We start from the raw sequence: 22066 nt of genomic DNA, 5'->3' as shown, positions 1-22066 counted from the left end.
AGTACAAAGATCTAAACACTGGATGAAGTCAGTTTTAAAATTCTTGTTTAATTTTTCTGACATATTAGAGTCAAATGTTTTTACAGAGGGAGTTTTGGGTGTCTCATTTCGTCATGCCATAAATCAGAAAACCCTTTTTTTTTTTTTTTTTTTTTACCATTTTTTGGGGAATAAAATGTATAAAATCAAGCAAATTATATATGAACAAGTCCCTCTGTAAAAACCTTCAGGATATAGACAGGAATAAAAATGTAAAGTTTGGTGTGTGTAAGTGCTACTGAAGTGCAGATTTATGGCTCAGTGTAGAAGAAAAAACGCATTTTGAGAAAACAGCCTTTAAAAATATGCATTGTAATTAAAATCTATTGACACAAATAGATAAAGTGCTATAAAAGAAACACTTAACAGTGTCTTTTGGATGTTTTCTTTCCACTAGTCTGAAAAAAACCTTTATTATAAACCAAAAAGCCCAAAATCTCAAACTTGACAGGTGCATGAAAAAACTCTGTTTTTACCTGCAGTGTCTCCCCTTAATATAATTTCTGTAACTCACATGGAGAGTGTTTTCCAAGATGAATTGTTCTCAGGTTTCTTCGTCTCCTGATCCTGGTTCCTAAAGTGCTTCTTTACGACACTGCAAGACATTAAAGATGCTGCTACATTAAATTGAGAAATACCTGGAAAGGACCGGAGTAAAATCAATTTTAATTACTAATGCTTGAACAAACATGATTTACTCTGCAGTCTTAATATTTTCAACCTCAAACGCAAATGTAGTTTGTAAAATAAATCCTGGCCTATAATATTGCGTCTACATACTTTATGATGCTGACATTGCATAATCAGGGACAATGAGACATTTAGCTTTTTATATCTTTATGGGGGAGTTAATGTAATGTTTCGTTTTTTTATTTAAGCCTAATATTTTTAGATCAAACAGTAATTGGCCAACCCCCTGCTGTACCACCGCAGACCCCCTCAGCGTAAAAGAATAATGCCATTTAACAATAATTTCCCTGTCAGCGTGGAGAATGAATGTAAAGAATATGACCGAGGTTAAACTGTAAGACACATTGAATGCATTTATTAAAAAAAGCCAGAGGCCAGAATAAGAAAGCAAACACATCTGTTTGCAAATCCCAGGTTTGTCTGTTGACTGATGTTACTTTTCATTTCCCCCCCCCCAGAAAAGTTTCCTGTAAACTAAAATGAAAGTCGTAGTCAAGATTAAAGTGAACAGGAAAGGTTTCCACATGTGAGGCATTTGTGTCGACGATGTGTTGCAGTATTCAGTCCATCTGTTCAAAGGGAGAACAGCATGTGTGGGTTCTGGATAGTCATAAATGCTGAATTCCTTTCCGTTCTGTGTCTTATTTGTCTTTTTTGCTCTCTGGTTCCTCCTCATGTGGGCCGTCTGGCTGCTCTTCTTCAGGAGCCTCCTGCAGGAGCGTCAGTTCCTCAGGCTTCTCTCCTTTGCCAAGTTTCTTACATCTCTGGAATATCTCATTTAGGTTGAACTCTCGAATGATATTTTCCTGTAAGACACACAAATGCATATCTCGGTGAAGAGTAAAAAAAATGGTTTGTTTAATATCTACAGTCAAGCCCGAAATTATTCATACTCCTGGCAAATTCTGACTTAAAGTTACTTTTATACAACCAGAAATGACACAGGCTTCTCCCAAATTATAATAAGACTATGTACAAGAGGCCTCATTGTAGAAAAAAAAAAATATTTCTCAGCTTTTATTTACATTTGAACAAAAAGTGGCATGTCCAAAATTATTCATACCCTTTGCAAACTGTCACAGTCTATGGGAAAATCCAAAGTTCTATACCATTCCAAATAGTCCAAGCTGTTCTAAAGCATCCTGATTACCCTGATTCATTGGGAACAGCTGTTTTAATCAACTCAACAGGTGAAAAACAGAAGCTCTCTGCTGTTGGTTTGTGGACAGTCATGGCTAAGACAAAGCTAAATCTACAAGATTCTTTTCAGTTTATACAGTAAATGTTTGACTTTGTAAAGAAAAATGCAGACACTGCTGCATCCTAATATATATATATTTTTTCACTTTCAGTAAAATAAAGACAAATTTGATCAATTTTTCATTATGTTTTGATTTATAATAGAATTTGCAGTGTTCCCAATGCATTTGTATTTTTTTTAGTAAGCTTTACTCACTTTTTTAGATACACTGCTATTATTTTGAACACAACTGTACACTCAGATTCACCCACTTCCACCAAAAAAAGGATTAAACTTTTTTTTTTTTTAAGTTTGAGACTTCATATCATCTTACCTTTTATCCCACATTCTCACTGCATTGTTCATTCTTACAGTACGTGTTCTTTTCAAAATCTTAAACACTAGTTCACCTATAGAGCACAAACTCTACTCATGTATGGTTAAAGCATGATGATTTTTTGAGAAAATTAGAAAAAATTCTAAGAAAAAATTATTTGGCACATATTTTTTTCATTATAATATATTATTCATTATTTTCATCTCAGCTTTTTTTTTTTTACATTTGAACAAAAAGTGGCATGTCCAAAATTATTCATACCCTTTGCAAACTGTCACAGTCTATGGGAAAATCCAAAGTTCTATACCATTCCAAATAGTCCAAGCTGTTCTAAAGCATCCTAATTACCCTGATTCATTGGGAACAGCTGTTTTAATCAACTCAACAGGTGAAAAACAGAAGCTCTCTGCTGTTGGTTTGTGGACAGTCATGGCTAAGACAAAGGAGCTCACTGAGGACCTGCGGCTGTGCATTGTGGCTGCTCACAAAAGGGCTAGAAGACCATATCTAAATGTTTTGAAGTTCCAGTGGCTACAGTGCAAAGTATTATTAAAAAAACACAAGGAGTTCTGCACTGTGAAAAATCTCAGAGGATGTGGTCGGAAGCCAAAAGTGACACCTGTGCTGGCCAGGAGGATAGTGAGAGAGGTATAAGAGAATCCAAGGAGAAGAGCAAATATCAAGTGAAAAGTGAAAGTATCAGTGAAAAAAAAAAAAAAAAAACCCCGGCCAGAGGGAGCCGTTCACACTAGTTAGTGCTAATCCCCGAAAAGTCAACAACTTTCACACCTTACCTAAAAGTCCCTATGATTTTGACTTAGGATATGATTAATATTCTTATTTGTCTTTATCATCACTTTGATCATTTTAAAGCATCCTTGCTAAATGAAAGTATTAATTTATTTTTATTTTAGATAAATACTGTTTCTGTTTCTATTTATATTTGTTAAAGAATCCTGAAAAAAATGTACTCAACTGTTTTGAATATAGATAGTAATAATACAAATGTTTCTTCAACAGCAAATCAGCATATTAGAATGATTTATAAAGGATTATGCGACACTGAAGACTGGAGTAATAATGCTCAGTTAAATGATAGCAAATGCTTTAAAATGGCAACCAAAACCAGAAAGATGTGGAAGAAAACTCTACTTATCGTGTATGGTTAAAGCATGAGGACCAGTCCAGGCATGCATTGTAGTGGACATGAGAAAAAATCTAATAAAAAATATATATTTTTAGACTCATTTCTATATTTGAGGAGAGCAAAGTGAATAAAAAAATATTTTGTTGTTTTGCAGTGAAAAGGGGTTAACCCTGGCCAGAGGGTGCCATTTATACTAGTTAGTTCGTTAGTGGTAATCCCCGAAAATGCAACACCACAACTTCTAATCCAAAAGTCCCTAAAACTACGGTTTCAACGCTTGAGATTTTGCTGAATTTTGAATTTTGTTGTAACGGAGACAACATGCCTTCAATGCAGCAGAATTTTATGAACTCTTCTCCAGGTGTGTGGCTTGATTCAATCCTGTTTCTGAGCTCTACAGCAGTTTTTTTGACCCCAGGATTTGGTTTTTGCAAAGTATAGTAACATCTACAAGCGAGCTACTACTACTACTGAATACCTACTAATGCATTGGAATCATTTAAGTTTTTTATTAGGGGTTTGAGCATGTAGTGCTAAAACCCAACTGTATTTGTAAGGATTTTTTTTATTTTTCTTCTACGGTAAATCTGATGGCAGCCCAAACTGTAAGGCCTAGAAAGCTGAAACTTGGTCAGATCATAGTAGTATTGCTCGCTACTCAGATCCAAAAAACTAAATTATTAGACATTTTTATAAACTTCATTACTTCATTGCATTCCTTGGGCACGAACAAAAGTGGAAAAATGGACTTATATCCGAAACCTACTTTTGCGAACTAGTCTTAGGTTTTTCGCCCAACCTGAACCAAACCAGTGCAGAAATATTCTCTGGACACTGATCTTCCTCAAAATTGGTTCACATGTGTATAAGCTCAAACTTTGGTCAAATAATAATAATTAAAAAAAAGCTGCTACTTGGTGGCGCTCTAAGACGGAAAAACATAAACGGCTATAAAAATGCGACCATTGGTCCGATCGTCTTGAAAATTGGTATGCAGTGTCTTGGTCCAACATGGCACCAATGTCTATGAGGACATTGGCGTATCTCAAAAAACATGGCCGCCATCAGTCAATGAAGTTTAAGCACCTATTAGACAAGGTTAATGGAGGCTGATCGGAACGAAATTCAGTGGGTATGTTCCACTCGTTGCACTAAAGGTCAAACCACTGAAGCACAGTTCTCCAGACTCTCAAGATCAATAATTATCAAAAAAAGTTGAATTTTGTCCTTTGGTTAGCTATAACAGGGTCATTTAGAAAAGGGGTGTGGCCACATATACCCAAAAGCTTATAAAACCTAAACAAAAACTCAAAACTGTATGAAAATTGGTGAAAACATGTGGCAGATGACTCTTAACCAGCATGCAAAGTTTAATTGAGATCGGACCATAGATGGCGCTATAACAGTTAAAATAGTGTCAAAAACATGACATTTCTTTTGTAAAATAACTAAAATTGCAATAAAACGTCCATATATTCTTATACACACTGTATCTTAATATCATATTATGGATCTCCTCATTCTGAACAACTTTGCCTCAAAAACTATTGCTGTCAATCAAATCGTTCATTAAATATTTTCAATTATGTTAAAAACCTCCTACTTTTGCGAACTAGTCCTAGGTTTTTCACTCAATCTCAATCAAACCACTGCAGCACAATTCTCTGGACTCTCTAGATCAACAAAAAGTTAAATTTTGTCCTTTGGTTAGCTATAACAGGGTCATTTACAAAAGGGGTGTGGCCACATATCCCCGAAAGCTTAAAAAACCTAAACAAAAACTCAAAACTTTACAAAAATTGGAGGAAACATGTGGCAGATGACTCTTAACCAGCATGCAAAGTTTAATTGAGATCGGACCATAGATGGCGCTATAACAATTAAAATGGTGTCAAAACATTTATTTTGTAAAAGCACTAAAATTGCAATAAAACGTCCATATATTCACATATACACTATATCTTAATATCATGTTATGGACCTCCTCATCCTGAACAACTTTGCCTCCAAAAATATTGGTGTCAATCAAATCGTTCATTAAATATCTGAAATTATGTTAAAAAACAAGTTTTGCGAACTAGTCCTAGGTTTTTCACTCAATCTCCATCAAACCACTACAGCGCAATTCTCTAGACTCTCTAGATCAACAAAATGTTGAATTTTGTCCTTTGGTTAGCTATAACAGGGTCATTTAGGAAAGGGGCATGGCAAAATATACCCTAAAGCTTATAAAACCTAAACAAAAACTCAAAACTTTACAAAAAATGGTGAAAACATGTGGCAGATGACTCTTAACCAGCATGCAAAGTTTAATTGAGATTTGACCATAGATGGCGCTATAACAATTAAAATAGTGTCAAAAACATGATATTTCTTTTGTAACAGCACTAAAATTGCAACAAAACGTCCATATATTCACATAATAAACTACATCTTAATAAAATATTATGGATCACCTCATCCTGAACTTTGGCTCAAAAACGATTTCTGTCAATCAAATCGTTCATTAAATATTTGCAATTAAAAAACTACTTTTGCGAACTAGTCCTAGGTTTTTCACTCAATCTCCATCAAACCACTGCAGCACAATTCTGTTGAATTTTGTCCTTTGGTTGGCTATAACAGGGTCATTTAGGAAAGGGGTGTGGCAATATATACCCAAAAGCCTATAAAAACTAAAAATTAAAAAAATTACGAGACTTGGTGAAAACGTGTCAGATGACTCTTAACAAGCATGCAAAGTTCCATGGAAATACGACCACAGGTGGCGCTATAACAGTTCACAGGTGGCGCTATAACAGTTTGAAGCCTAAAAAAGGCTTCAAACCACACAATTTCTATTTTAAATGGCCTCAAATTGTAAAAAAAAAAATGCTCATATATTCACTCAAACACTAGATCTTCATATCGTATGTCAATTATTTAATGTTGGCCTACATTCTAGCAGCATAGAAGCCAAAAAAAGGCCTTAAAGGGTTTCGTAATCTTTTTCTGAGAGTTTAGCAGAAGTTAAATAATCTGCCAGTGGGGTAAGAAAAATAATCTAGTTGTCTGCCTGAAATAAGATTATTTTTCTTACCCCATTGGCAGATTATTTAGCTCGTTTCAAGCAAAAACTCACTTAATTTTGACTTCTTTCTTCTGAAAACAGGACAATCATTTTTTCTTGTCTAGAAAATCCTTCTTGATTTAAGAATTTTTAGATATTTTGGCTAGAAACAAGACAAAAAAAATCAAAGTAAGAAAAGCATTTTTTGCAGTGTAACAGTTATTAGAGGTATTCAACAGCGTGTTCATATATATGTTTTCGATGCATAGTGCAAATGGATGTGCATTTATTTGTGTTTTAAACTCGTGGGGAGCGAAATGAAACTGTCTGAACCCAAAGTTGTCTGTTGTCTCTATCCCCTCTCCTCCACGCAGCGCTGTGAGCGCGCCACGCCCGCTTTTGCAGCATTTTTCAAAACTGTGGAGAGAGTAGCCAGTGCTGAAACAGGGGGGTTTCATTTCCCTTTAAATGCTGGAACCCCAGTAATTGCTGCTATATTTTGAATACATTTGCAAAGATGATTTGCCATTACTTTGCCATTATGGTGTATGGAGTGTAGATTGATGTGGTAAAAATAAATTAATTTAGAGCAGTTTATAAGGCTGCAACATAACACAACATGAAAAAATTAAGGGGGACTTTCCACAAGGCAGTGTATGCAAGAACCAGGAAATAGCAACCATATAAATTCAGGGTAATAGAAACTGAAGTGCAGTTTAGCCGTTGCATCTTTGTGTCTCTGTATTCATTCAGTAAAATGGCAGAAGCCAGATTTTCAAAGGAAGAGTTCTTGTGTCCAATGTGTCTGAATCTCCTGAAGGACCCAGTGGCCATTCCTTGTGGACACAGTTACTGTAAGAAATGTATTAAAGGCTGCTGGGATCAGGAGGATCCTATGAGCGTCTACAGCTGCCCTCAGTGCAGTAAGACCTTCAGTCCAAGACCTGCTTTAGCTAGAAACACCTTGCTGTCTGAAGTGGTGAAGAAATTGAAGAGGACAAAACTTGCTGAGTGTTACGCTGGAGCTGGAGATGTGGAGTGTGACGTCTGTACTGGAAGAAAATACAAAGCCATCAAGTCCTGTCTGGTGTGTCAGGAATCTTACTGTCAAACTCATTTTGACCGTCATGAGGAGTTACATTCACGTAAGCCACACAATTTGACTGATGCCACTGGACAACTGAAGGAGATGATCTGCCAGAAACACGGGAAGCCCCTTGAGGTTTTCTGTCGCACTGATCAGAAATGTATATGTGTGCTGTGTACGATTATTGAGCATAAAAACCATGACACTTTCTCAACTGAAGAACAGAGGACTGAGAAACAGGTATGTAAAACTAGTGATCAAGTTAATACTCTGTGTAATTAATAATCCAATAGGCTGTATATTTTGTGTGTAGAGCCAAAGCTTAATTACTAGGGATGTAACATTATCAAAATCTCAAGATACGATAATAAATACGAGAAATCTCAAGACACGAGACTTTAAAGTCTATGATACGGTATTATTGCAACATTTAAAAAAACTTTAAGTAAAATTATCTAATGCACTTTGAAAGCAGAATTGACTTGTATCTGAACTTTAAAGGTGACTCTTTTCATTTGTGGTATACTGTCTCAGTCTAAATTACATTCACAATGGTGTTTTAGGAAGCCAGACATTTTAATATAATAATAATAACAACAACAATTTTATTGTTATTAATATGTTAGTGATAGCCATATATTGTACAGAAAATTAATGAAAATAAATGCATATTTCATAAGTGTATTATTCACAATACAGTAGGAAAATTACAATACTTCTATCCTAACTTCTAAACTTGAAAGAGAAATTTTGATTTTTGACCGCAGTAACGTTACCCATTTAAACCTCTAGCTGTTAGGTTAGGTATGTTTTGAAGCATGGCTGCTGGTTTCAACTGGTCTAAAATGGTTCTTAGCTGGTCATGAACTGTCCTTAACTGGTTTAAGCTGGTCTTTAGCTGGTCATGAACTGTCCTTAACTGGTTTAAGCTGGTCTTTAGCTGGTCATGAACTGGTCTTAGATGGTCCTTAACTGGTCTAAACTGGTCCTTAGCTGGTCATGAACTGGTCTGGTCATTTCATATCGTAATGTGACCACAATTTCTAAACAGTTTCACAATATTTATAATACAGTTACATCCGCATTAACTACACAGAAACACTGTCAGTGTGTCAGTTTCACTTTTCATGTTAATTAATGTATGATGATTGTAACCGATCACCACTTCTGGAGTTTGAACCTACAGCCATTAGTCATCAGCTCCACTTTTACCGGATTCACCTGTTCACATGATGATTTAGTGCCAGTAGTTTTCTGTGACATTCACTATCATCTGTTTGTCCTGCAGGAGGAGCTGAAGGAGACGCAGAAGACGTTGCAAGAGAGAATCCAGCAGAGAGAGAAAGATGTTCAGCAGCTGAGAGAGGCTGTGGAGTCTCATAAGGTGAGTCTGGAGAAGAAGAGAAGTTTGTCTCAGTCTCAGTTCAGACTCTCTTGTCTCTTTCAGTCCCACTGAAGCCTGAATCACTGTGTGTCCTAACAGCGCTCTGCACAGACAGCAGTGGAGGACAGTGAGAGGATCCATGCTGAGCTCATCCGCTCCATTGAGAGAAGAGATCAGGAAAAGCGAGCAGTGAGTCAAGTTGAAGAACAACTGGAGCAACTGGAGCAGGAGGTCAATGATCTGAGGAGGAGAGACGCTGAGCTGGAGCAGCTTTCACACACACAGGATCACATCCAGTTCCTGCAGGTAACACAGATCTAGACAAACAGGATTATAGTGGACTTGAGCCAGATCCTGCTTTGACAGGAGACTCACAGAGTCAGACTCTCATCTGACCATCTTCTTCTGAAAGAGATGCCACCAACAAATGGCTCTCAGCTCTGGAAATCTCTTAGAAATCATTTCTCTGAGCTCTTTCTTCTGGAAGATATATTAAGCTGTCAAACACCACTAGTGCCACCAACAGTTCAAAACATTTCTGCCTTATCTAATTTTTCTTTCTGATTTATTACGTCGCAGTAAAATCAATGAACTCAATAGTACTGATTCATCCAAATTGGATCAGGTGATCTTCAAACCTGACAAAATTGATTTTTATTTACCTGTAACACATGCATTTGACCATTAAGACCTCAACGATGAAGTCAGGCTGTATATTAGCAATGCTTCAGCGTATTGAAACCAAAACAAACCAAAACAAAACAAACCTCTTAAGAGTCCTTGTGGAGTTTCAGTGTCTCTAACCGCTCTTAAGTTATAAATAATGGTCAATTTAATCGTAGTCTTTGAGCAGCTCTTCCTGAGCAAATCTTTCTCAGCTTGAGCTGTTAGATGGATGTTTATGTTCTTAGCACATGTTTTTTCATCCAAACTATTTACTAGGAAGTTCACATAGATTGTAAGTGGCAAATACTAGAATCTGTAGCTAATGTGATATAATGAATATGAGAAGAATGAAGCTGACGCTGTGAAAGTGCTGGATTGAGTTACTAAAGATCAGTCAAATCTGATGTTGGAGCAGGTTATTGGGTGAAGTGTGGAGCTGATGAGTTTTGATCTCGGTTTTCTGTAGAGTTTCCAGTCTCTCTCAACACCTCCTGAATCTACAGATGTAGATGTTGATCTCTTCAGTTCTCTCGGCTCTTTTGATGGTCTGGGAGAACCTGTCTATCAGCTGCCATATGAACTGGAGGATTTCTGCAGAGAGGACCTCCAGATTATCTCAGACACAGGTAAAGTCCTGGAGATTCATCTGCTCTCAGAAACGAGTCCATCATCATCTCATATCATGGAGAACATCATATTAGAAATGACTTAGGAATAGGATCATGAGAATCACAGTGTTCATGTCTGTCGATTTCCACAGGCACATTCACCTACATTGTCCCCAGGACCAGGGAGGACTTCCTACAATGTAAGTCAGTAAGAAAATCTCACTGAGTGTATCCATGTTCTTCCTGTAGAGCAGGGTTCCCCAAACTTTTTTCTGAGAGGGCCACATAATTTTCTTTTCTTTAATGGTGGGCCGGTCGGTTTATAAAAGAAAATTCCATGGGCCAGACTCTATTTATTATACCTTTTATTGCTAAAAAAGTTTATTAGCATTATTATCATTTAATTTCAAACGATATACAGGTGCATCTCAATAAATTAGAAAGTCGTGGAAAAGTTCATTTATTTCAGTAATTCAACTCAAATTGTGAAACTTGTGTATTAAATAAATTTAATGCACACAGACTGAAGTAGTTTAAGTCTTTGGTTCTTTTAATTGTGATGATTTGGCTCACATTTAACAAAACCCCACCAATTCACCCTCTCAACAAATTAGAGATTAAAGGGTGAAAGAAGAGACATCTGTACTGAGACACTGATGATACACTGAACATGAAGAGTTCAGCTACATGAAAAGATCAAACAGATTCATAATTCCTGATTCTGATGTGTTTTATCTCCATCAGATTCCCATCAGCTCACTCTGGATCTGAACACAGTGAATAAACACCTCCGTCTGTCTGAGAACAACAGAGTGATTACTGTCACTATCACAAAGCAGTCATATCCTCGTCATACAGACAGATTTACTGATGTGTGTCAGGCGTTGTGTAGAGAGAGTGTGTGTGGACGCTCTTACTGGGAGATTGAGTGGAGTGGAGATGATGTGCGTATATCAGTGTCATATAAAAGCATCAGCAGGAAGAAATTGGTTAAAAAGTGTTCGTTTGGACGTAATGATCAGTCCTGGAGTTTGGACTGCACTCCCTCCAGATACTCATTCTGGCACAATAACATTGAGACTGTTCTCCATGTAGAGTCCATCAGCAGTAGAATAGGAGTGTTTGTGGATCTCAGTGCAGGAACTCTGTCCTTCTACAGCGTCTCTGACACAATGAGCCTCATCCACACAGTCCACACCACATTCACTCAGCCGCTCTATCCTGGGTTTTATGTTTGTTGTGGATCATCAGTGAAACTGTGTTGATGAATCAGAATAGACTGACGAGAGATTCTAGCCATATTGCTTTGAGCTGCATATGTTACTGTATTACGTATTCGCATTAGTACTTAGTACTATTTGTGCTTCTTAAAATCACTGCAAGCAATGTCAAAATGTGAAAATTAATGGTTCTTTCTATTTGACCTGGTTTTTGCTAGTTAACCACTTGAAACGAATGATCGAACTCACAAGTTCAATCGAAGCGGTTCCAGCGTACATGACTGTCTAAGCTTGCTAGAAATAAGCAAAGAAAGTATGATGTTTTTTAAATGGTTGGATTATTTGTGAAATATATGTTCTTATTGAAAAAAATAAAACTTGCTTCATAGATTGCCTTTTTAATAATTCAAGTTTAAAATTCCTATTCAGGAATATTGCTATTTTCAAAGGGTTTCTCGGCTTAAATTTCATTGTGTTGTTAAATTATTGAAATATTAACTTTCTCAGTGATATTTTAAGGAAATATTTAAGGTCAAAGGCAAAAATGGTTGGGAATATCTGCATTATGTGAACAAAACATATTCAAAAAACATTCAAAGTCTTTCAGGTGTGAACTATTTTGGTCCAGACTTCCAAAACCAGCAATTACTTAAAGGTGGCATAACACACACAGTTTCATCCAATCTCATGTTAATCTTAAATACCTATAGAGTAGTACTGCATCCTTCATATCTCCAAAAAGTCTTTAGTTTGATCATATTTACAAAAGATACAGCTTTACGATTCTCTCCGAAAACAGCCGAGCTCCTGGAGGCGCGCCGTGGGCGGAGCTAAAGATTGACGAGAACTCGCGCCCAATTGACCTTATACACGGAGCGTTCTTTAGAACTTCCGCATAATGATAAGCCAGCTCATAAACTTCCGTTGAAGCTCATTTTATATGTGCTATATATTAGGTGGACACTCTTGAGACTGATCTAGTGCCTCGTTCTTATCAGAAACTGAGAAAAATTATAATTGCAATTATAAACAACGTTAGCGGCATGAACATTCAGTTTCATATTATTTAACAACAATTTAAATGCGGAGCCTGGCAATCCCATAACGTTACTTACCCTATATGCATAGTTGTACATTTAAATGCTGACAGCTAAACACTATCACAACGTGTTTAGGCTAACGTTAGCTAGCTATCATATTTCTCTTCAAGGACATTTTAATCGTATTCTTGATAATCACTAACTTGCCTTCGTAGTCATGAACACATTTTTTTAAATCTTGCAATATTTCAAAGCCTTTATTATTTTCTAACTCCACAGTTGTGAAATAAAATGTATTTCAAGGACTCACTTTTCATTCATAAAAAGGGCATCGGAAAAAATGACTTTTCACGGAAAACAACGTCTATTTTTGGCTAAATTAATATGGAATTACCCCATATAACCAATAGATGGCAGCAGAGGATTATTTATTATGCAGCTGTCTCCCTATATTTTTCAAGACGTCTTGCTTTCGATTTATTATAAAATACTAGTATAATAAATTGTAGTACTTTTACCTTTTACTTTTATAGTATAGCAAGTGCAGAAAGTCATTAAGCTCACACACAAACAGCCTATAAGGGTGAATTATGTAAATACTAATATATAGTTCACTACAAATACGTTAAATATTTATGGTAGGCTATAATAATTTAAAAAATGCACTAATTATGAATCGATAGATATTTGAAATATTTTCTTAAATTGAATAACTACATCTTTTAAGTTTTATCTTTAACTGTAAAATCTATCAAATAGCCTATATTTAACCAACACAAACTTGTTACTGCTGTAGTTTTGTTATCTGAATTAAGTCTGAGTCATTTAAGCTCTTTTTTGACATCAGTTTGTCAGCTGTTTGGTCCGGTTATTACTGTCAATTATAGCAATGACTCCCGCATATTTAGCCACGATTTACTCGCGATTTTTTTTCAAACTGGCATTTGTCATTCTTGAAACGGTATACATGGACGTTTGGTCCTCTAAGACAAACAACACTTTTCACCGATTGTGAATCGATTATGTAGAGAAAACGAACGGCAGAGTACAGTTGACCGGAAATGACTTAGCTGGCTTGACTGAACAAGGAAGTAATCCATGCATATGGTCAATTTGCAAGAAAACACATACATTTGATAACGTTTCACTTACCATCTGCAGTTCTGAATCACAACCGGGATCTTTTAAAACTGGGACCGCTTTATCTTTTAGTATCAAACGATTAGACGGTGGGCCGAGTGGAGATTTCGTGTTTTCAAACGATCTGTGGTGAGGGATAGCCCAGTTTTTTATATGTAACCGCTACGCTTTTCAACAAAGTAAATAAAAATTGTTGCCACTCACACACTTTGTCCATTACTATAATATCGATAACTTTCTCCAGGTTATTTTCCCGGCGAATAGAGCAAGCAACTACGTGCGGGGTCCGACCTGCATGACGTATTTGATGCCTTCATCCAATAGCGTGCATGGAAAGTGTCGGTGTTGGTGACGCGTTTCTGAACACACTGGCGCGCTTCGCGCCCAGGATTTAAGATTGTCTTATTTAAGATGAGAAATAGTTTACCTAATTTTGCTACATATTCAGTTTGACACAAAATGAGTACGTAGAGGTAACGTTATCCATTTGTACTGTTTTTATTTTATGTAATCACCTTTTGTCATACGAGGTCCTGTCATTTCTTTGTAATCTTTAATAAATACATCCTTCTGATTTAACGTAACACATTTGACAATGGTATTGCTTGGAAACGAGACAGACAATACTCTTTTTCCCGCCCATGTTTACTTGGAAGAAATGGCAAAACATGAAGTGCTGTATGCATATATTTGAGGGAAGTGGTGGACCCACCATTCCCTTCACAGACATAAGTTGGGAGAAATGTATTAAATCAGGGAGTGCTACAGCCATTTCACAAATATCACGAAGATAAAACGAGCACAAAGGAGAAGAGAGAAGGCAGTATTAGTTGAAGAAACTGCAAAGGAAGGTTGGTATTATATTGTATAGACAGGCGGTGCAGTATTAGACATACAGTACAGGTCTAAAGTTTGGAAACATAACTATTTTTAATGTTTTTGAAAGAAGTTTCTTCTGCTCATCAAGCCTGCATTTATTTGTAAAAAAAAAATACAGAAAAAATGTAACATTGTTATATATTATTAATATTACAATTTAAAATGATTGATTTTCAATTTATTATACTTTAAATTATTTCTGTGATTTAAAGCTGAATTTTTAGGATCATTATCACATGATCATTTAGAAATCATTCTAATATGATTCATTATCAAAGTTGGGAACAGTTCTACTGCTATAAAATCAATACTTTTATTCAGCAAGGATGTGTTCAATTGATAAAAAGTGATACTAAAGATTTATATTATTAGAATTTTTTTATTTATTATTTTGAATAAATGCAGTTCTTTTTAACCTTTTATTCATCAAATATATTAGGCAGCAGAACTGTTTCCAACACTCATAATAAATCAGAATATTATAATGTTTTGTAAAGGATCATGTGATAGACTGGATGTCACATGTGACACTGAAGACTGGAGTAATGATGCTGAAAATTCAGCTTTGCATCACAGAAATAACTTTTTAAAGTATATTCAAATAGAAAACTATTCTAATAATATTTCACACTATTACTGTTTTTTCTGTATTTTTGATCAAATATATGCAGGCTTGATGAGCAGAAGAGACTTCTTTCAAAAACATTAAAAATAGTAATGTTTCCAAACTTTTGACCTGTACTGTACAGTGCAGTATGGACAGTAGTATACAGTTAAGATAGTATGGTTTACAATAATATAAATTAAATATATTATATATAAGAGCAAAATAGATATACAGTATGAACAACATACAGATATGTGCAGTGTAGTTGCAGTAACAATATAAGATTAGTACAAAAAACTACACAAAATTTGTTGGCAAACTTTTACATTGGCTTGAAAAGGCCTAGCCCGAAAATATGATATATTAAATAGATATTAAATATGATATTCTACAACGGCTATGGCTACTACTAGTTCGACAACTGAAACGTTACCCTACTAAAACGACACTAACGAGACGCTTACACACGTTTGAACAACACAGTGTACAAAACAAACATTTTATATAGATATCATATTCTAATTAAATGAATACTTCCAATCACACAATGAATGTCCTTGACGATGATCAATGCGCTGCTGCTGCTGCTGGTGTCTGATAGCTAAATCATTCGTGTAACAGCTGTTCGAAATAAACTACATCTGATTGGTTAATAATAATCCCGTGTCAATATCTTGCCGCGCTATTGGCTCAACTGATATAGTAGGCAACCGCGTTTGCCTGCATATTTACGGGTCGCGAATTATGATTTCGTGGAAAATGTGCAATAAATGGGAGTGGCAACACTTTTCATATCGTTTAGAATAAAACAACTGTCCCAACTTTACAAATCCAGGTTCTCCCTCCATGGGGATCATCCATTTCGAAAAGTAAAGCAGATACGGACCCTCGGCCCACCGTCTAGATGTGAAAATCCAGCGTTGAACTGGGCTTTGTTTATAAAACGTTCGTCAACAAACACACTTGCAAACTCAGTTTCTGTTTCGGAAAAACAAACTGCAGCCACTGTTCACGTAACGCTGGATTCTTAGGAAAGCTGAGCAAGGTTATCCTGGCCTTACAATCAAAACAAACTTCTTTAGAGACATTCTTCCCGAGTGAGTCCCGTGCAGAAATACCGCCATAGACGCTTATGACGCGCTTTGATGGGCATTGGGCGCGATCTTGCGCTCGCTCTTGTCTCTATGTGCGCGGGCGCGCTCTTCCGGGAGAAATGCCCATACAAGGAGTTCCACCTTTCAGGACGTAATGAAGAGCCATGATCGGAAAAAAAAAAAACACGTTCCGAAATGTTTTTCAAAATACTTAACAAAATTTAAAATTAAAGTAGCTCCCTCTAAATTCATGGACATTGACAACACTTGCAGTTTCTGTAACACACATGTGGAAGACTAGTGTCATTTGTTTTATAATTGTGATTGGTCTGATGTTAGTGCTTTTCTATTTCTGCAAAGAAATGTTAATCATATGCTTTCTATTAAAGATGTTATGTGTACTTATTCAAACAAAAGTAAAATGATTATGTCGTTAACTTCTACATTTTGCAATGTAAATATTATATTCATAAACAGAAATTTGCTAAATGCATACCAGTGTCATTTATTTTTATCAGAAATGGAAGCTTTGAAAAAGTCTCTAATGCAAATTAATAACAAAAAGAATGACATATTGTAACATTTCATGGAAGAATTTTTTTCTGGTAATGCAACATTTGAATATGTCTTTAGAAAAAGAAAAGAAAATTTTAACTATTGTTTAGTTGTTTCTATGTTTTATATATATATATTTTTTATTGATTACTTTTTTTTCTATGTGGCTATTAGTTTATTTTTTATATCTAGTTTTCTCCTATTATTCACCGTTTAAAGTTTAAGATTGCTATTATATTTTGTGTATCTGAATTTACATTTAAATATTTTTGTAATGCTCAATCATTCTTCTTTAATAAAAAAAAAAATTCTGAAACTTTTAAGAAACCAGGAAGTGTGTATGTCCAAATGGTTTTTTGAAACTTTGGCCATGTTTAGCATGAGAATCCAACTCTTCAACAATGTAAATAACTTTACATGCATGAAACAGCATTGGACGCCCCATTTAAGGTCATTGCGTGTGTTGAAGATGTAGTATTTCACAGTTATACATCACCAGTGTTTAGTAACTTGCATAATTATTTAATTTACTGCCATTTCATGCACTGCTATTGTGTGAATAATACATAATCACGTAATCCATATGAAAGTAACTGTAATGTGATTAGGAGTATTTAAAAATGTAACATACTCTTATTACAAGTACTTACATAATCCAGATCACATATAGTCACTATCTAGCCAGCAATGTTTGTAGTGTCTTTCTCACAAGTGTCAGACTTCTGAAGTGCTTTACCTCAGTAAAACTCCAGCCAATGGCTCTTCCTTTCTTGTCCACTTGAGGGCGGCGTATGAGTTCTCGACCACCCTGCAGGAGCAACAGAGAAGGCAGCTGCTTGCAAAGTGGTGAGGGGTTCACCTTATACCTGTAATGAGAAAACAGGACTGCAATGTTAAATTGACTAGTTAAGTAGCAAGGCATGATATATCCCCCTAACTGGTGCTAAAATAACATTTTGAGGCACTAGAGAAATGGAGTTACCTTTCAGCAACGGCTCCATATTGTCCAATGTCCACTTTTCCAAATTTAAGGCCTAAGCAGCTATACCTGGGGAACATGATTAAAGTCATTAACCACATAAAAAGTGTGAGAGTCCAAGTGTGTGTTATTGTGACTTACTTGAGTGACAGGTCAGCAAAAATGGGTGCAAATGACTGACACTCCGCAGACCAGTTAGCGTAAAACTCAACAATCCATGTCACACGACTGTCCCTCTGCAGTTCTTCCTGAGTTTACATAGAAAAACATGCACAATGATTCATTTAGCATATGAAGAGGTCCTTATTTCTGATGTAATATGATATTAAATAATGTGAAATAATGCATTATTTTTAAATAGAAATATATTATGGACTAAGATTTAGGATTTGGATGATGACTTGTATCTATAGTCAAGCCTGCAATTATTCATACCCCTGGCACATTCTGACTTAAAGTTACTTTTATTCAACCAGCAAGTTTTTTTTGACCTGAAATGACACAGACATCTCCCAGAAGATAATAAGATGATGTACAAGAGGCCTCATTGTGGAAAAAAAAATATTTCTCATCTTTTATTTACATTTGAACAAAAAGTGGCATGTCCAAAATGTCCAGGTTTTCACCTGTTGAGTTGATTGAAACAGCTGTTCCCAATGAATCAGGGTAATTAGGATGCTTTAGAACAGCTTGGACTATTTGGAATGGTATAGAACTTTGGATTTTCCCATAGACTGTGACAGTTTGCAAAGGGTATGAATAATTTTGGACATGCCACTTTTTGTTCAAATGTAAATAAAAGCTAAGAAATATTTTTTTTCAACAATGATGCCTCTTGTACATTGTCTTATTATCATTTGGTGTCATTTCAAGTAACTTTAAGTCAGAATTTGCCAGGGGTATGATAATTTCAGGCTTGACTGTATTTTTTGTCAATATGATATAAGAATAAGCCATTTTTTAAAAATGGGCAATGGACAAAAATGTTCATTTGCATGGCCAAACTGTCTTTAATAACAAATTATTAAATAGGAAAGGAAAGAAAGCATCTTGAAGGCATAGTGCACCCAGAAATAAACATTTCCTGAATGTTCACCTCACCCATCTGAGATGTATATGCAGTGAATGGGTGCCGTCAAATTGAGAGTCCAAACAGATGACAAAATATTCATAAATAATTTATTTCTTGCAAACATACAGCTTTTGGCTTCACAAGATGTTAACTGATGGACTGGAGTGGTGAGGATTACTTGCACGATATTGTGATGTTTTTATTAACTGTTTGGACTCTCAGTCTGACGGCACCCATTCAGAGCAAAGAAACCATTGATGAGCAAGTGATGTAATGCTACATTTCTTCAAATCTACTAAAGAAACAAACTCATCTACATCTTGGATGGCCTTTAACTATTTCTTCAATCCTTGTTTTACTCACATCTATAGTTGAGTCACTGAAGTATTTGATGTACTCAGGGCCCATGTAGATTGGTGCTTTACATGTGATCAGGAACACTGTATAGAGAAGGTACAGTAGTAGTTGTTATTTTATGAATCACAGCTTTTACTCTTATTTTGCATGCATATTTCCAATTGGTTATTTACCCACACACAGCGTGAGATAGAGGAGGCCAAGTCTCAGGTCCACTCGAAAAAACAGCACCACGTTTGCCACCTTACTGAAGAGAAATATATTCCCTATGTGCTGCTCCAGTGTTACTGAGAAACAGAAAGAGACAAAGAGAAATATCACGCATGCATCAACGTAAATATTATTCATGAATATCTTTTGTGATTATGTGTGTATTCTGATATTCAGTGCATTTAAACTTACTCGCTCTGCGGTTCTTCATCATGACAATAGCGCTGAGAAACATTAAAATCTCCACCTCCCTCTACACAGAGCAATTGCACATGTTATTCAAATATATATTTGCATATATACACTACCAGTCACAAGCTTTTGGACAGTAAGATTTCCAAAGTTTTTTAAATAAGGCTCTTCTGCTTACCAAGCCTGCATTTATTTGATGGAAAATACAGAAAAGGCAGTAATATTCTAAAATGTTTTTACTATTTAAAGTAACTGCTTTCTATGTGAATATATGAATATGTGAAAATGTAATTTATTCCTGTGATCAAAGCTGAAGTTTCAGCATCATTACTCCAGTCTGCAGTGTCACAAATCCTTCAGAAATCTAAAGTCTTGAACTGAATCAAATGATTCGCAAACCCGCATTGAAGTCCTGAACTGAATCAAATGATTCGCAAACCCGAACTAAAGACTTGAACTGAATCAAATGATTCACGAACCCGCACTAAAGTTCTGAACTGAATCAAATGATTCGCAAACCCAAGCTAAAGTCGCGAACTGAATCAAATGATTCGCAAACCCGAACGAGTCTTGAACTGAATCAAATGATTCACGAACTCCCTCTGAAGTCCCGAACTGAATCAAATGATTCACAAACCCGAACTAAAGTCTTGAACTGAATCAAATGATTCACGAACCCACACTAAAGTTCTGAACTGAATCAAATGATTCACGAACCCGCACTAAAGTTCTGAACTGAATCAAATGATTCACGAACCCGCACTAAAGTTCTGAACTGAATCAAATGATTCACGAACCCGCACTAAAGTTCTGAACTGAATCAAATGATTCGCAAACCCGAGCTAAAGTCCCGAACTGAATCAAATGATTCACGAACCCGCACTAAAGTTCTGAACTGAATCAAATGATTCGCAAACCCGAACTAAAGTCTTGAACTGAATCAAATGATTTGCAAACCCGAACTAAAGTCTTGAACTGAATCAAATGATTCACAAAACTGCACTAAAGTTCTGAACTGAATCAAATGATTCAGAAACCCGAGCTAAAGTCCCGAACTGAATCAAATGATTCACGAACCCGAACTAGTCTTGAACTGAATCAAATGATTTAGCAAACCCGAACTAAAGTCTTGAACTGAATCAAATGATTCGCAAACCCGAACTAGTCTTGAACTGAATCAAATGATTTCGCAAACCCGAACTAAAGTCTTGAACTGAATCAAATGATTCGCAAACCCGAGCTATAGTCCCGAACTGAATCAAATGATTCACGAACTCCCTCTGAAGTCCCGAACTGACTCAAATGATTCGCAAACCCGAACTAAAGTCTTGAACTGAATCAAATGATTCACGAACCCACACTAAAGTTCTGAACTGAATCAAATGATTCGCAAACCCGAGCTAAAGTCTTGAACTGAATCAAATGATTCACGAACCCGCACTAAAGTTCTGAACTGAATCAAATGATTCGCGAACCCAAGCTAAAGTCCCGAACTGAATCAAATGATTCACGAACCTGCACTAAAGTCTTGAACTGAATCAAATGATTCGCAAACCCGAACTAAAGTCTTGAACTGAATCAAATGATTCGCAAACCCGAGCTAAAGTCCCGAACTGAATCAAATGATTCACGAACTCCCTCTGACATCCCGAACTGAATCAGATGATTTGTGAACCTGCATTGAAGTCCCGAACTGAATCAAATGATTCGCAAACCCGAACTAAAGTCTTGAACTGAATCAAATGATTCGCAAACCCGCACTAAAGTTCTGAACTGAATCAAATGATTCACGAACTCCATCTGAAGTCCCGAACTGAATCAAATGAAATCAAAATATAAATTAAAATATTGTTCTTAAATGCATATTTAAAATAACACAAGCCATAAATATAATCATGACACTATTGTATAAAATACACTTAGATAGGCCTACTGTGTTTTGTAAAAGAACACGGACAGCATGCCATAGTATCATGGCCCAAAAAACATGACAGTACCATGTGACTTTTTAGGCTAGGCATAAAGTAATAATAAAATATTATATAAAAATCATTAAAATATCATTTCAAAGAGCATGACAAGTGAATTGCAGCACTGACCCAGTCAAAAGCACAGGAGTTGGCGTCCTCTCTTTGAGACGGTAAATGCTCGCACAGTCCCGGACAGCTGCGGACGATAATAAACGCCAGGCTCATCAGCAATGACAGAAAATAATAGGGCCGATAAAACCATTTATAAATCTTTGGAAGATGGTACAAAGTAGAAATCAGCCCTCTAATTAAACCCATTGCTTTAGACGAAAAGACTAACTCCCATGTGGTGAAGGAAAGTGAGGGGAGAGTAGAAATAGATCACAGAAACAGCTGAGGGGTGAGGAAATATGAACCTTCGCTCTAGCGAAACGCGTTTGGAGAAAACGATTTGAAACTAGCGGCTGCTGGCTTTCCGTAGCGCTCTTGGCGGGGACTTTTGTA

The 22066-nt window shown here is 36.1% G+C and overlaps 2 protein-coding genes across 2 annotated transcripts; one reads left to right on the top strand and one right to left on the bottom strand.

Moving 5' to 3' along the window:
- Nucleotides 1-188: 188 nt before the first annotated feature.
- On the bottom strand, nt 189-21940 carry tmx2a (thioredoxin-related transmembrane protein 2a). The gene is made up of 8 exons (XM_073820723.1): nt 21692-21940; nt 19593-19653; nt 19364-19477; nt 19197-19273; nt 17903-18009; nt 17765-17830; nt 17519-17648; nt 189-1535 (listed from the first exon to the last, which is right to left on the bottom strand). The coding sequence occupies exons 1-8, from the start codon at nt 21878-21880 to the stop codon at nt 1371-1373; spliced, it is 909 nt and encodes a 302-aa protein (XP_073676824.1). The 5' UTR covers nt 21881-21940; the 3' UTR covers nt 189-1370.
- On the top strand, nt 7233-11673 carry LOC141288978 (E3 ubiquitin/ISG15 ligase TRIM25-like). Its single transcript, XM_073821174.1, has 6 exons — nt 7233-7829; nt 8878-8973; nt 9073-9279; nt 10106-10265; nt 10400-10447; nt 10992-11673. Exons 1-6 carry the CDS (start codon nt 7260-7262, stop codon nt 11510-11512), a joined length of 1602 nt encoding a protein of 533 aa, XP_073677275.1. The 5' UTR covers nt 7233-7259; the 3' UTR covers nt 11513-11673.
- Nucleotides 21941-22066: the final 126 nt, after the last annotated feature.

The sequence above is a fragment of the Garra rufa genome, chromosome 16 (assembly GCF_049309525.1).
Source record: "Garra rufa chromosome 16, GarRuf1.0, whole genome shotgun sequence".
In the NCBI taxonomy this organism is placed as follows: domain Eukaryota; kingdom Metazoa; phylum Chordata; class Actinopteri; order Cypriniformes; family Cyprinidae; genus Garra; species Garra rufa.
The sequence above is the reverse complement of the archived record's forward strand: the minus strand, read 5'-3'. Positions and strand labels throughout refer to the sequence as shown.

Excerpts from the sequence above, each read along its gene's own strand:
- LOC141288978 (XM_073821174.1), top strand. The coding sequence starts at position 7,260 with ATGGCAGAAGCCAGATTTTCAAAGGAAGAGTTCTTGTGTCCAATGTGT. Across the intron at positions 9,280-10,105 it reads ATCACATCCAGTTCCTGCAG|AGTTTCCAGTCTCTCTCAAC; the intron begins GTAACACAGATC and ends GGTTTTCTGTAG. Across the intron at positions 10,266-10,399 it reads CCAGATTATCTCAGACACAG|GCACATTCACCTACATTGTC; the intron begins GTAAAGTCCTGG and ends CGATTTCCACAG.
- tmx2a (XM_073820723.1), bottom strand. The coding sequence starts at position 21,880 with ATGGGTTTAATTAGAGGGCTGATTTCTACTTTGTACCATCTTCCAAAG. Across the intron at positions 19,654-21,691 it reads ACTCCTGTGCTTTTGACTGG|AGGGAGGTGGAGATTTTAAT; the intron begins GTCAGTGCTGCA and ends TGCTCTGTGTAG. Across the intron at positions 17,831-17,902 it reads TTTGCTGACCTGTCACTCAA|GTATAGCTGCTTAGGCCTTA; the intron begins GTAAGTCACAAT and ends CATGTTCCCCAG.